The 11,606-nt window shown below is 43.7% G+C and overlaps 4 protein-coding genes across 4 annotated transcripts; 1 reads left to right on the top strand and 3 right to left on the bottom strand.

The window, feature by feature from the left end:
• Positions 1–71: 71 nt before the first annotated feature.
• On the bottom strand, positions 72–2,785 carry LOC135575192 (forkhead box protein J3-like). The gene is made up of 5 exons (XM_065027842.1): positions 2,054–2,785; positions 1,806–1,946; positions 1,554–1,655; positions 1,077–1,427; positions 72–608 (listed from the first exon to the last, which is right to left on the bottom strand). Exons 1-5 carry the CDS (start codon positions 2,679–2,681, stop codon positions 505–507), a joined length of 1,326 nt encoding a protein of 441 aa, XP_064883914.1. The 5' UTR covers positions 2,682–2,785; the 3' UTR covers positions 72–504.
• Position 2,786: 1 nt separating this feature from the next.
• Positions 2,787–4,514, bottom strand: LOC135559512 (forkhead box protein J2-like). Its single transcript, XM_065027843.1, has 4 exons — positions 4,235–4,514; positions 3,605–4,014; positions 3,420–3,494; positions 2,787–3,170 (listed from the first exon to the last, which is right to left on the bottom strand). Exons 2-4 carry the CDS (start codon positions 3,926–3,928, stop codon positions 2,787–2,789), a joined length of 783 nt encoding a protein of 260 aa, XP_064883915.1. The 5' UTR covers positions 3,929–4,014; positions 4,235–4,514.
• Positions 4,515–5,182: 668 nt separating this feature from the next.
• LOC135575193 (isochorismatase domain-containing protein 2-like) lies at positions 5,183–7,337 on the bottom strand. The gene is made up of 5 exons (XM_065027845.1): positions 7,280–7,337; positions 6,674–6,757; positions 5,784–5,854; positions 5,535–5,652; positions 5,183–5,352 (listed from the first exon to the last, which is right to left on the bottom strand). The coding sequence occupies exons 2-5, from the start codon at positions 6,680–6,682 to the stop codon at positions 5,287–5,289; spliced, it is 264 nt and encodes an 87-aa protein (XP_064883917.1). The 5' UTR covers positions 6,683–6,757; positions 7,280–7,337; the 3' UTR covers positions 5,183–5,286.
• Positions 7,101–10,857, top strand: LOC115115258 (ubiquitin-like protein ATG12). Its single transcript, XM_065027844.1, has 4 exons — positions 7,101–7,251; positions 8,307–8,443; positions 9,564–9,626; positions 10,651–10,857. Exons 1-4 carry the CDS (start codon positions 7,149–7,151, stop codon positions 10,708–10,710), a joined length of 363 nt encoding a protein of 120 aa, XP_064883916.1. The 5' UTR covers positions 7,101–7,148; the 3' UTR covers positions 10,711–10,857.
• The last annotated feature ends 749 nt before the right edge of the window (positions 10,858–11,606 follow it).

Raw genomic sequence — 11,606 nt, 5'->3', positions numbered from 1 at the left:
TAAATCTGTCTGTCTGGTGTACTGTGTGTTTGATGTTCCAATGCTGTTGGATGGAAGAACTGGGACAAGGATTCATTTTATAGTATTTTATTAACATATGAAGTCTTCTCTGTCAGTTGGAGGATATATACATGTCCAGAAGCTTCTGTGAAGACTTCCAGATAGGGATACAATTGCAGAAAATAAGTAGGAACCAAAAACCTTTCAACCATTTCACTATAGCAATACATTATGACTGAATGCAGTATCAATGACCATCCTCACTGGCAAGAGTAGCGTGTGTGGTGAGGCAGCTGAATATAGGGTGTAGTGTTTTGTATGGGAGGCCCCTCGGAGTAGGAGGACGTTTCCCCTAGATACTGATCTATGTTCAGTTTTGCATGTTTCCTCCCAGTGGTCCAGGTTTGTTTTGGGGAGGGTAAGCTGATCCTAGATCTGTGCCGGCAGGCAACACTGATCCAGTAGACTTCCTGAATGGAATCGTGGGGCAAACAGAATTCACTCTCAGGCGATCAGAGAGTCCCAGTCAAAGTCATCTTGGATCTCCTCGCTGTTGTTATGGAGATGTTTCATAGGGGGACGGGGTTTAGGTTGAAGTTGGATCCCAGCTGTGTGAGAGAGTGGAGAGAAGACAATATAAGCCTCCTTTGTTGATTAGGAAACTACTGCACAGACCTCAAACTATTACAAGGAGAGCAACTCAAGTCCCTTTCAAAGCAGTTTAATGTCCACTTCCCTATTAACACTTCCTGTTTCCTCATCTCCTTCACTATGTGATGTGACTGGGGTGGACTTTCTACCTTACCAACCCAACCCAGCTCTTTCCCTGTTACATTAGTGGTAATGAGGGCAAGGAGAGGAAGCCATTTGATAACATCAGAGTGATAGTATATTTGACTAAATAATCCCAACATGTACCATTGAGTGAAGCAAAGCTTTACACTGGTAGAAAATATAACTTTTTGTAAAAAAAAAGGCTTTGTAATGAAAACGCTTGCCAAAACACCACTACTGTGTACTGGAAGATGTAGAGCTAAAATACTGTCAATAGTTTAGAAAAGTGGCTGAGGTCTCACCATTGGCCTGAAGGGCTTCAGTTTGGGTCAGGTGGGGCCTCTGTACAACCTGAGTTTGGGGGAGGAGGGGCCTCCTGGGAGGCTGCCCACTGCTGGAAGGGGGGACCAGAGGGGGGTAGGCCAAGGGAGAGGGGTGGGTCAGGCTGGCCAGGGTGGGGGTGTTGTGAGTAAGGGGTGGGAGGAGCAGAGATTGAGGGGCACCGTGTGCCAATGGGGAGTTGTTACCAGAGGACGAGCCAATTAGGCCCTTCTGAGTGAAGAAACGGTTCAATGAATCACAGAGCGAAGTGAAGAGTGTCGGCTCCAGCGCCCAATCACAGAGCTCGGCCTGGCGCATGCTCTCCAGGAGGTCTGGAGGAGGGGAAAAAACAAATAGTGGGGAGAAAGAGGAATATTGTCAATGTGATAACTATTTTTGTCAATGTAGAAACAATGGGTAGCATTGATCTATAATTATCATGTAGTTTGTTAAGGGACCTGGGTGGCTAGTGAGGTCAATGTTGGCCCAGTCCAGACTGCTGGCGACCCTAAAGCTCTCCTTCAGAGTGTCTGTAGTACTGAACCAGTCTGCTGGCACCACTACAGAGACAAACAGAGAGAGAGGTGGTATAGGTTGTCAAAGAGTTAGTTACTGTATCATATTCAAACAGTGCAGTGACAAACCTACAGGTACAGTTGAATAGGTTTTTGAAGTACTAAGGTGTTCAGGTGTTGAGTTGTTATAATCACCACTGCTGTGAGACAGTCTGTCTGCCTCAGGAGGAGGCCCGGGCGCTACAGAGGGTACAGGGTGAGGGGAGAAATGGGGGAGGGTTGGGGTGTGCAGTGGGGTACTGTCATTGGTCAACACAAATAATGGACCCACGTCCGCTACAGAGAGAGAGAGAGAGAGTTAAACATTCACATACACAGATTCTCTTGACAGCACAAACAGATATGTATAAAAACACTAATTTAGAAAGTGAGAGAGAACGTACATTGTGAGGCCACTCTCTCCCTGACGCTTCTGCAGAGGGACTGGAAGGAGGTGTAGAGGTCTGGCAGGTTCAGATCAGAGAAGGAGAAACGGAGAAGGGGATCACAGGAGTGTGACGAGGCGTAGGTGGGGGCAACAGAAAGAGATGGGACAGAAAGAGAGGGAACAGAAGGAGGGAGACTTTGAGGGGAGACAGAAGAGGGGACAGTAGAGTGAGGGACAGAAAGAGAGGGGAGAGAATGAGGGACAGAAAGAGAGGAGAGAGAATGAGGGATAGAAAGAGAGGGGAGAGAATGAGGAACAGAAAGAGAGGGGAGAGAATGAGGAACAGAAAGAGAGGGGAGAGAGTGAGGGACAGAAAGAGAGGTGAGAGAGTGAGGGACAGAAAGAGAGATGAGAGAGTGAGGGACAGAAAGAGAGGAGAGAGAGTGAGGGACAGAAAGAGAGGAGAGAGAATGAGGGATAGAAAGAGAGGGGAGAGAATGAGGAACAGAAAGAGAGGGGAGAGAGTGAGGGACAGAAAGAGAGGGGAGAGAGTGAGGGACAGAAAGAGAAGGGAGAGTAGCAGAGGCAGTAGATGGGGAGACAGTCTCATGGGGGACAGGGAGAGAGGAGACAGGGGACTGCATATAGGGTGGCCGTTGCTGTGGAACCAAGGTGATAGACAACAACAGCTTATTATTTGGTTGTAAAACCCATGATCAATATACTGGATACATTTGTTGGGACTGAACTTACTCTACCTTGCATGGTGGGGGGGATTGTTGTTGACTGGGTTCCTGTGGCGATTCTAAAGACCTATAATGGTCTGTCTGTGGAGATGCCAAAGACCTATAATGGTCTGTCTGTGGAGATGCTAAAGACCTATAATGGTCTGTCTGTGGAGATGCTAAAGACCTATAATGGTCTGTCTGTGGAGATGCTAAAGGCCTATAATGGTCTGTCTGTGGAGATGCTAAAGACCTATAATGGTCTGTCTGAGGTGAATGCTGTTTCTCTGCCTGCATCACTGAGACATTGGGGACCTGGATGGACCCCTCCTCTTCAGCTGGATACGGGCGCTTGGTTCCTTTCAGCGGATTGGGCTCGGAGGGGCCGTCCATCATCCAATAGGAACCCTGGAAACACAAGAGGTGGAGGGTTCTCACAATTTATAAGTATTACTTCAAAAGTACCAAAAAGTATGAAACTAATATATTCAGTATATTTTGAAATATCATACTTTTATCTATTTCTAGCCTATGTATTGTATTTCACAGAAAACAGTGGATCACTGAGTGCACTGGCCCCTAATGTCTTCACGTGGCAACATTGTGGCCGTTTGAAACATTCACTGGCCATGTTTGAATGTTTTTAGAATAACTCACCTTCCCAGGGTCACTTTGGGGTCGAGGAACCTTCCGGAAGCATTTATTGAGGGACAGGTTATGGCGGATGGAGTTCTGGGAGGCAAAATAAGCATGAACATGTATTGCAGTAACACAATCATTTTGGATAATGGACTTTGGACAGTTTGCACATGGAGAGTTTGGAGTATTTCTGATTACTGCACCTTCCATCCCCTGGCAGATCTGCTGTAGTAGGGGAACATGTCACTGATCCACATGTAGATGTCATTCAAACTCAACTTCCTGCCGGGAGCGGCACCTATCGCCATGGCGATGAGGGTGGCATAGCTGTGAGGGGGCTTGGCTTTGGATCCAGAGGAAGGAAAGGGGACAGGGATGGATGGAGAAAGATCACTTCTCTCCCCCCCTCTCTCTTTCTTTCTCTCCCCCTCTTCTCCTCCTCTCTCTCTTCCTGATCGCAGTGAGCTGATTCCCAGCTGGGGGAGCCAGTCTATGCTGGTTAGACTGGAGTCCAAGTTAGAAGACATGCTCTCTCTCTCTCTGTCAGGGCTCTGAGGGTTGGAATAAAAGCCTGCACACACTGCAACCCTCCAGGACCAGAAGTGCCCACCTGCTGTAGAATATAACATGTATAAGAATAGTTCTATAGAACAACATTACAGTAAGACTCACCACAGTAATGCAATACTGTCATCAGCACTGCAGTTTTAGATGGTGTTGTTTACATTTCACATGTTGTGTTTCAATGGAACTATAACACTCACTATAGAGACTGACTTCAAGTGTTTGTTCATAGTTTTCTGTTTAGTTGGGAGTAAGAGTGATTGACTTACCTCTCTCTCCTTGGTCAATGAAGGCCTCAAGGCCTCAAATACGTAATATTTGATGTTCTCATCAGTTGTGCAGTATACTCAGTGTCAGGTTAGTGTTATTCCTCCCTATTTCTTTATCTCTCGCTCTCATTCCCAATCGGTTGATCGTCATCGGCTCTTATCGTCTTTTCTCTTTTTGAAAGTTTGTGTGTGGAGAAAAAAAATGTATAGCAGACTGCTTCCATTTTCTCTCCCTCTCTTACTTCCCCTCCCTTTCAGTCTGCCCCTGAATGAGGTCATCCACTCCTCCCCCTCTGTGACATCACAGATTCTGTTCCTCCTCCTCTGAAGGGTTGTCTACACCCCTCGTCTGCTTGAGGAAGTTGCCACAGTTCTAGGATTAGATTACCACACCTTCATTCCGAGGGGTGTTAAGAGTGAAAATACAAAAGTGACCTTATTTCAGTGTCTATAGGATAATTTATGAACTTTTACCTAGTCCTCTGTCTCATCTCTCCCCTGTGGACTGTAGAAGGTGGAGTGGAAGTGTCAGAGGAAAGCCCTAAATATGGTCAAAGACTCCAGCCTCCCAAGTCAGACTGTTCTCTCTGCTACCGTACGGCAAGCAGTACCGATGCACCATGGATTCAGTACCGGTACCCTGTGTATATAGCCAAGTTATTATTACTCATGATGTATTATTACCTTTTGTTATTATTGTTCTACTATTTCAAAAAAAAAATATCTCTGCATTGTTGGGAAGGGCCCTTAAGAAAACATTTCACTATTAGTCTATACCTGTTATTTACCAAGCAAGTGACAAATAAAATGTGATTTGGAGTAGGAAAGATGTAAGCCTACCAGCATACACAGAGCAAAGCAAAACTCACAACAGTAATATGATGTCATCAAATGGCTCCTATATACGCTCCCTTCTCCATTTACCCCCCATTTCAAAGATGATCAACATTCAGCAGTCAGCATGGAAAACAGCAGCATGGGTTTATTTCCATACTTGTGTTCACACAGTGTTTCAGATGATTTCACAGACAACAAGAAGGAGCTTGTCTTCTCTACAGAGAGCTGAAGAAGGCCAGCAAGGCTGTGTCAGGGGACGGCTGGACCAACAGCTTCTGGATCTATGGAAGGAAACACCATCACATGAACATTACACATTCATCCACTGCTGGACACTATTTACAATACATAGGCTTATACAAGAGTAACGACTTGTGTAATAACCTATGTAAACACAACACGAGCAGATAAGACAATAGGTATTGTGTGTATTCTGAAAGGTGGAGGTCACATGGTACAGTACCTCTCTAAAGTTGGGGTGTTTGGCATCTTGCACTAGCTGTAGTAGGACGGCCTCTGTGGTGGTCAGGAAGGCTCCACTCTGCCTCAACCGGGACAGGGCAAACAACCGGTCTGTCTGACTGGAGATGGAAATAGAGAAGGGAAAAGAATCTCTCAGCACCAGAAATGTTTAACCAGTGAAAATGTGAGCATTATTGAAGAAAAACAGTATTGTCATATTGAAGAGAAATAGTAGGGAACACAGTAGTACCTTCTGGATAAGACGGCATCAGCCACGATATGGACCTCAATACCCTTCTCCAGCAGGTCAAAGGTTGTGCACTAATTAGTGGGAGAAGAACAGATAGATAAGCTCTATTTACAGTAAACTCAATTAATGATGAACTTGTTCCCAAGGGTCAGTCTGAACAAGGCTCCAGATTCAGGTAGGGTAGGGAAAACTGATCACAGATCTGAGCTTAGGGACCAATTCCAGTCATATCTGACCCTGTGGTCTCACCGCGATGCAGGCCTGTGTCCCTATCCCCAGGGGATGGCTATCTTGGGATCTCTCAGGGCTTTGAGCTCCTTCTCCACTGGCTCTATCATCATGGTGAACTTGGTCTTGGCGTGGGCTGTCAGGTCCCAAGCCCCCAGCTCAGGCACCGTGGGACCCAGGCCTTTAGGGCTCTGTCACTATGGGGGGGATGCCCAGAACACGGGGTGCCTGGGGTGGGGGGGAATCCACATTTTTCCACACAACATCTCTCCTTTTCACTATCACGCATTAGTTTCGCATCCCCACCCGCCATTTTTAAAAAGACCCGACGGGCTCATTGCCTGTTTGAATTATGCAGAAACGGGCAGCGTTTATGTCATATAATTGATTCTGTTGGAATGGGGAGAAATTGTGCTTTACAATGGTATTGACATTACAGTTGATCTGGAAGTATTATGTTTTGGGGTGCTAAAATAAGGGCAATTGTACGGACCAAGGCGATGTACGAGTTTACGTTACGTTAGATATTGCAGATTTTGATATTTCACTGTAATGTTTTCAATGAATGTCAATTTTAAAGGAATGAATGTCCAGTAATGCCTATCAAAAGACAGTAAATAAGCATTAAATTGGTCAAGAAAAGGCAAAAGGATCAAACGTACTGTTGACATGTGGAATGGTTGAACTTGAAGGTCCAACTTTCTACAGCTACCGGACAGTTGACACCCCCTCCTTATTAGCAAAATCTAGGAACATTTTAGATTTATGACAGAGTAAATGAGGTTACACATACAGTACACAGCCAACATTCAGCATATGAAATAAAATACCAAGACTGTCATATAATTAGACATTGATTGCTAGATCAAGCTGTAAAATATATTGGCTAAACAAAGACAGCGATAATTGCATGCACAGCACGCACACCTCAATAATTCATGAATAGATGGAAAAACCACGAGATCAACTTTCTACTACGACCACTGTTCACAAATTACACTAAAACGCCCCAACGTCAAATACACCAATCGAATGAGACGCATTGACATTGGTTTCGGCAAATAGCATGCAGCGTTTTCCCCATAACGAGTGCGCGTCAGAATCTAGTGCACACACTCATGATAAGGACTGTTGAGGATGTCTGACAACGCAGAGTCTCCTACAGAAACGCAAAAAGATGAGCCTTCAACCCCACAACAGCCTACAGAAGACTCGGGGACGGCAGACGAGAAGAAAAAAAGTAAATTATGAGCGACTGTTTGACTCACAGTTACATTTACAGTAAGATATCGTGCTTTCTGTTTACAAGCAAACGTGACCCGGAAGAGGTCGATTGACCGTTGTCTCAGTCAATATAATTGAAACAATTTTGTAAACAGCAAATCGATGGTCAGGGATGTTCATGCATACAAGTAGGGCGGGCGCTGGCTGAATGGTTCACGTGTAGCTTGCATTTGAAACTATGTTTACCTCATAATTGAACACATTATACAAAATGTTTTTTTTAGGGCTGAGACATTATTTTTATTTCTTACTGCATCAAACAAACAACATGCCAAAATCAATGTTCACGCGCTACGGTGATCATGGCTATAATGATTTCACAGTCCAAGATTTTTCCAGCTGACTATAACATAGCTGGAAACCGATGATAGTTTAGGTTATGTAGCTAATACATCGATCACTTTAATAATGCCACTTTAATAATATTTACATATCTTGCATCACTCATCTCAAATGTATATCATCTATTGCATCTTGCCTATGCCGCTCTGTCATTGCCCATCCATGTATTTATATTTTAATTTTTGTATCTTTATTTTACTAGGCAAGTCAGTTAAGAACAAATTCTTATTTTCAATGACGGCCTAGGAACAGTGGGTTAACTGCCTGTTCAGGGGCAGAACGACAGATTTGTACCTTGTCAGCTCGGGGGTTTTGAACTTGCAACCTTCCGATTACACGTCCAATGCTCTAACCACTAGGCTACCCTGCCACCCCATATGTTTATATTCTTACTCCATTCCTTTACTTTACTTAGATTTGTGTCTATTAGGTCATTCTTGTGGAATTGTTAGATTACATGTTAGATATTGCTGCACTGTCAACTAGACGCACAAGCATTTCGCTACACTCGCAACAACATCTGCTAACCATGTGTATGTGACCAATAAAATTTGATTTGATAACACCGATCAGGGCATTAACTTTAATCTAGCAGTCTATTGTTATGCTATGCAAAATATACATGTATTCTGTCTCTCTCTCATTCTCCCTTCATCCTCCTCTCCCAAGTTGATGTGTTGTTGAAGGCAGTAGGAGACACCCCCATCATGAAGACAAAGAAATGGTCAGTAGAGAAAGGGAGGACAGTGCAATCACTCTCTCAATTCATCTCTCGATTCCTCAAGATGGAGGCCAATGAACAGCTGGTGAGTTATTGTGTGCGTGCGTCTCAATAGTTGTCTCTTGCCTCCTTCCCTTCAGCTAGAGGAAGTGGACAGGTGATACCTCTGGTATATGCACCAAGGAGGCAAAGATATTTAGAACTAACCTAAGATGGTTCATCTATGTCATTTTACAGTGGGAGCAAATAAAGCCTAGGACGATCCTATAGAGTATCACAGTATGAGTCATTATACCCATAAAACCTAGCGGTCAAACAGGGAAATGGTTCCAATTGTTTTTCCACCATTCATTATTCCCATAGGGGAGTTTAGAAACTCTTAAAATAAAGGCTGTGTTTTGTGTAGGTTTACTCTGGTGTGACGTTTTGATAACCGTGTAAACTTCTCTCGGACAAGGTGACTTTTATCAATATATTCGCCTGTATTTACCCCCCAACAAATGAAATGCTAATTATCTGCTAATGTGGCTATTATAAAGAACTACAAATCCTGAATTGAGGCAAAAGTTAATCCAGAGATTCTTAACCATCTAATGCTAGCTAAATGTTGTAATTAATAAATTGGCAACATTTTAAAAAATGTACCTGTTAGCAAAGGTGCCAGCTAGAGATGCCGTGCAGAAGCGTGCAGGGATTTGTAGTCCTGCAGAGTGCCTAGTCTGATGCTAATTAGCATATTAGAATCTGAGGATAAATAGAGGTGAATATATTGATAAAAGTAACCTTGTCTGAGAGATATTGACATGGTTATTAAAGTGTCATGCCAGGGTAAGCCTACATGAAACGCAGCCCTTCATTTAAGTGTTTCTAAAAATCCCCTATGAGAAATGAATGGTGGAAAAACGATTGGAACCATTTCCCTGTTTGACTGTTCTTAACGGATGCTTCAGCTTTATAGCCCCTGTGACATGTCTGGACTACCCGTTCTGTCTGTGACTGAGGTATGAACTGGAGAAAGCATCCTGGCCCCTTGATATGCACCCACTGTGGCCTTTGATCTGGGACTATAGTGCGTCAGCTTGTTCAATGATTCTAAACACCCATTGCTCTCATCTCTCACACACACACACACACACACACAATTGGCTTTATTGGCAAGTGAAATAGATAATAAACCATTAAAAAAAATCTCTCTCTCCACACAGTTCATTTACGTCAACCAGTCATTCTCTCCCTCGCCTGATCAGGAAGTAGGAGTCCTGTTTGAAGTGAGTACTTTTAATTTGAAATCATTTCTGGAGGCCTTGGGAAATGCAGTTTTTCTGTTATCTATTTGTCCTGTGGTAAGTTAGTTGACCACCGGAGGGAGGTCTAAGTGAGCAGTTCCCTGTGGGATGGAGCTGTTCTTATCTTCACAGTGACTACTGTTCCCTGTGAGATGGAGCTGTTCTTATCTTCACAGTGACTACTGTTCCCTGTGAGATGGAGCTGTTCTTATCTTCACAGTGACTACTGTTCCCTGTGAGATGGAGCTGTTCTTATCTTCACAGTGACTACTGTTCCCTGTGAGATGGAGCTGTTCTTATCTTCACAGTGACTACTGTTCCCTGTGAGATGGAGCTGTTCTTATCTTCACAGTGACTACTGTTCCCTGTGAGATGGAGCTGTTCTTATCTTCACAGTGACTACTGTTCCCTGGGGCCAGTACACTACTGTATGTGTTATGTCAATACAGGCCTGGATTATTCACCAAGGATGTATATAAACCCTGGATTGCTGATGCTATGTATTAGCCATTGAGAGGCTAGTAACAAGGAAAATGTTTTAGTTTTATGTTTAGCTCATAATAACATTTAAAAGTATGCATTAAGGTGTCTGTAATAGCATGCACAAGACTATGTGAGAAAAGATGTGAGGTGATTCTGAGGATTTGGTTACAAAATAGCCTCTAGCCCAAGGCTACCCCTTCAGTGTTTACAGATCAGAAGGGACTGTATAGATGTTTGGCAGAAGCTCCACTATTCTCATTGCAAGCCTGTATGACAGAGCCAGCATCACATATGACTTACTATCTAATTCTCTTCAGACCTGTTAACACTTGGGTAAAGGCTAAAGGTTTAACAGGCACAGTTCTCCTGGTCTAAGGGTCAGGCTATTAGTGTCCACTTGACCCCCTCTTGACCCATGGCCTTGACCGTCCCTATTAAATACCCGCTAAATACTTCAGCTGATGTTTTGTGCTCCCTTTCCTATTCTTCTAAAAGAGTAACTCTTATCCTCTGTGTTTTTCAGTGTTTTGGCAGCGATGGGAAGCTTGTTCTACATTACTGTAAATCTCAAGCCTGGGGTTAACAGTCTTTAGCCCTTTTCAGTTCAAACGCACACACACAATATTGTTTATACTCCTTCCTTGCCTAAACCAATGTTGTCATTGCTAATTTCTTGTTTGTTTTGCTGTACATTTCCCAATGTAAATAAATTGTGACTATATAAAGTAAACCCACTCTGTCCCCTGTGTTGTCTCCAGATAATTATAGACATTAATAGGAAAATGTTAGGATTTGGCTTTGCACAGGGGGCATAACCTGTCCGGCTAGGATACTTACATTAAATATAACCCCACACCGATTGAGATGAGTGCAACAATTCAAACACTGTAATGACATGACGGGATGGTGCCAAGAGTGGGTGAAAGTTGAGTTGAGGTTAGTCAAGAAAGTAGAGGGGGTACTAGGGAGGGAGTGAGACTGATATGGGAGAAAGTACAGTAACAGATGGACTTAGAGGGATTACATGGATTTGGGATGGGTCTGTGACACAAATTCCCAAGAAAGACAGAAAAAGGAGGAGTGTGGCGGGGGAATCACATTCGTCCTGGAGCAACACAGGAGAGAGAGTGGGAAAGGAGGATAAAGAGAGAGAGGAGCATCTGGCTGGAGAGGTAAGGGTCATAACTGATCATTCTGACAAAGGGGTATTAGAGAGAGGAGTAGTGCAGAGTACTTTGGTTAAACCAGGGATGACAAAAATCAAAAATACCAAAAAATGTGTGCAAAGTTATTGCTTGGTCAACATGAATGTCTCAGCATATCGGAGAGGACTGAGGAGAAATACGAAAGAGGATAAGAAGGAAAGATTGTGATGGAGGAAATTAAAAGGCGGCAGTAGAAAGATTGCATTGTAGTGATGGATGTTGTCTCGAAAAATAGACCTCTGTTTCTTCTGTAGTGAGGCAACGATGCAGTTTC

The sequence above is a fragment of the Oncorhynchus nerka genome, linkage group LG14, assembly GCF_034236695.1.
Source record: "Oncorhynchus nerka isolate Pitt River linkage group LG14, Oner_Uvic_2.0, whole genome shotgun sequence".
Taxonomy (NCBI): domain Eukaryota; kingdom Metazoa; phylum Chordata; class Actinopteri; order Salmoniformes; family Salmonidae; genus Oncorhynchus; species Oncorhynchus nerka.
The sequence above is the reverse complement of the archived record's forward strand: the minus strand, read 5'-3'. Positions and strand labels throughout refer to the sequence as shown.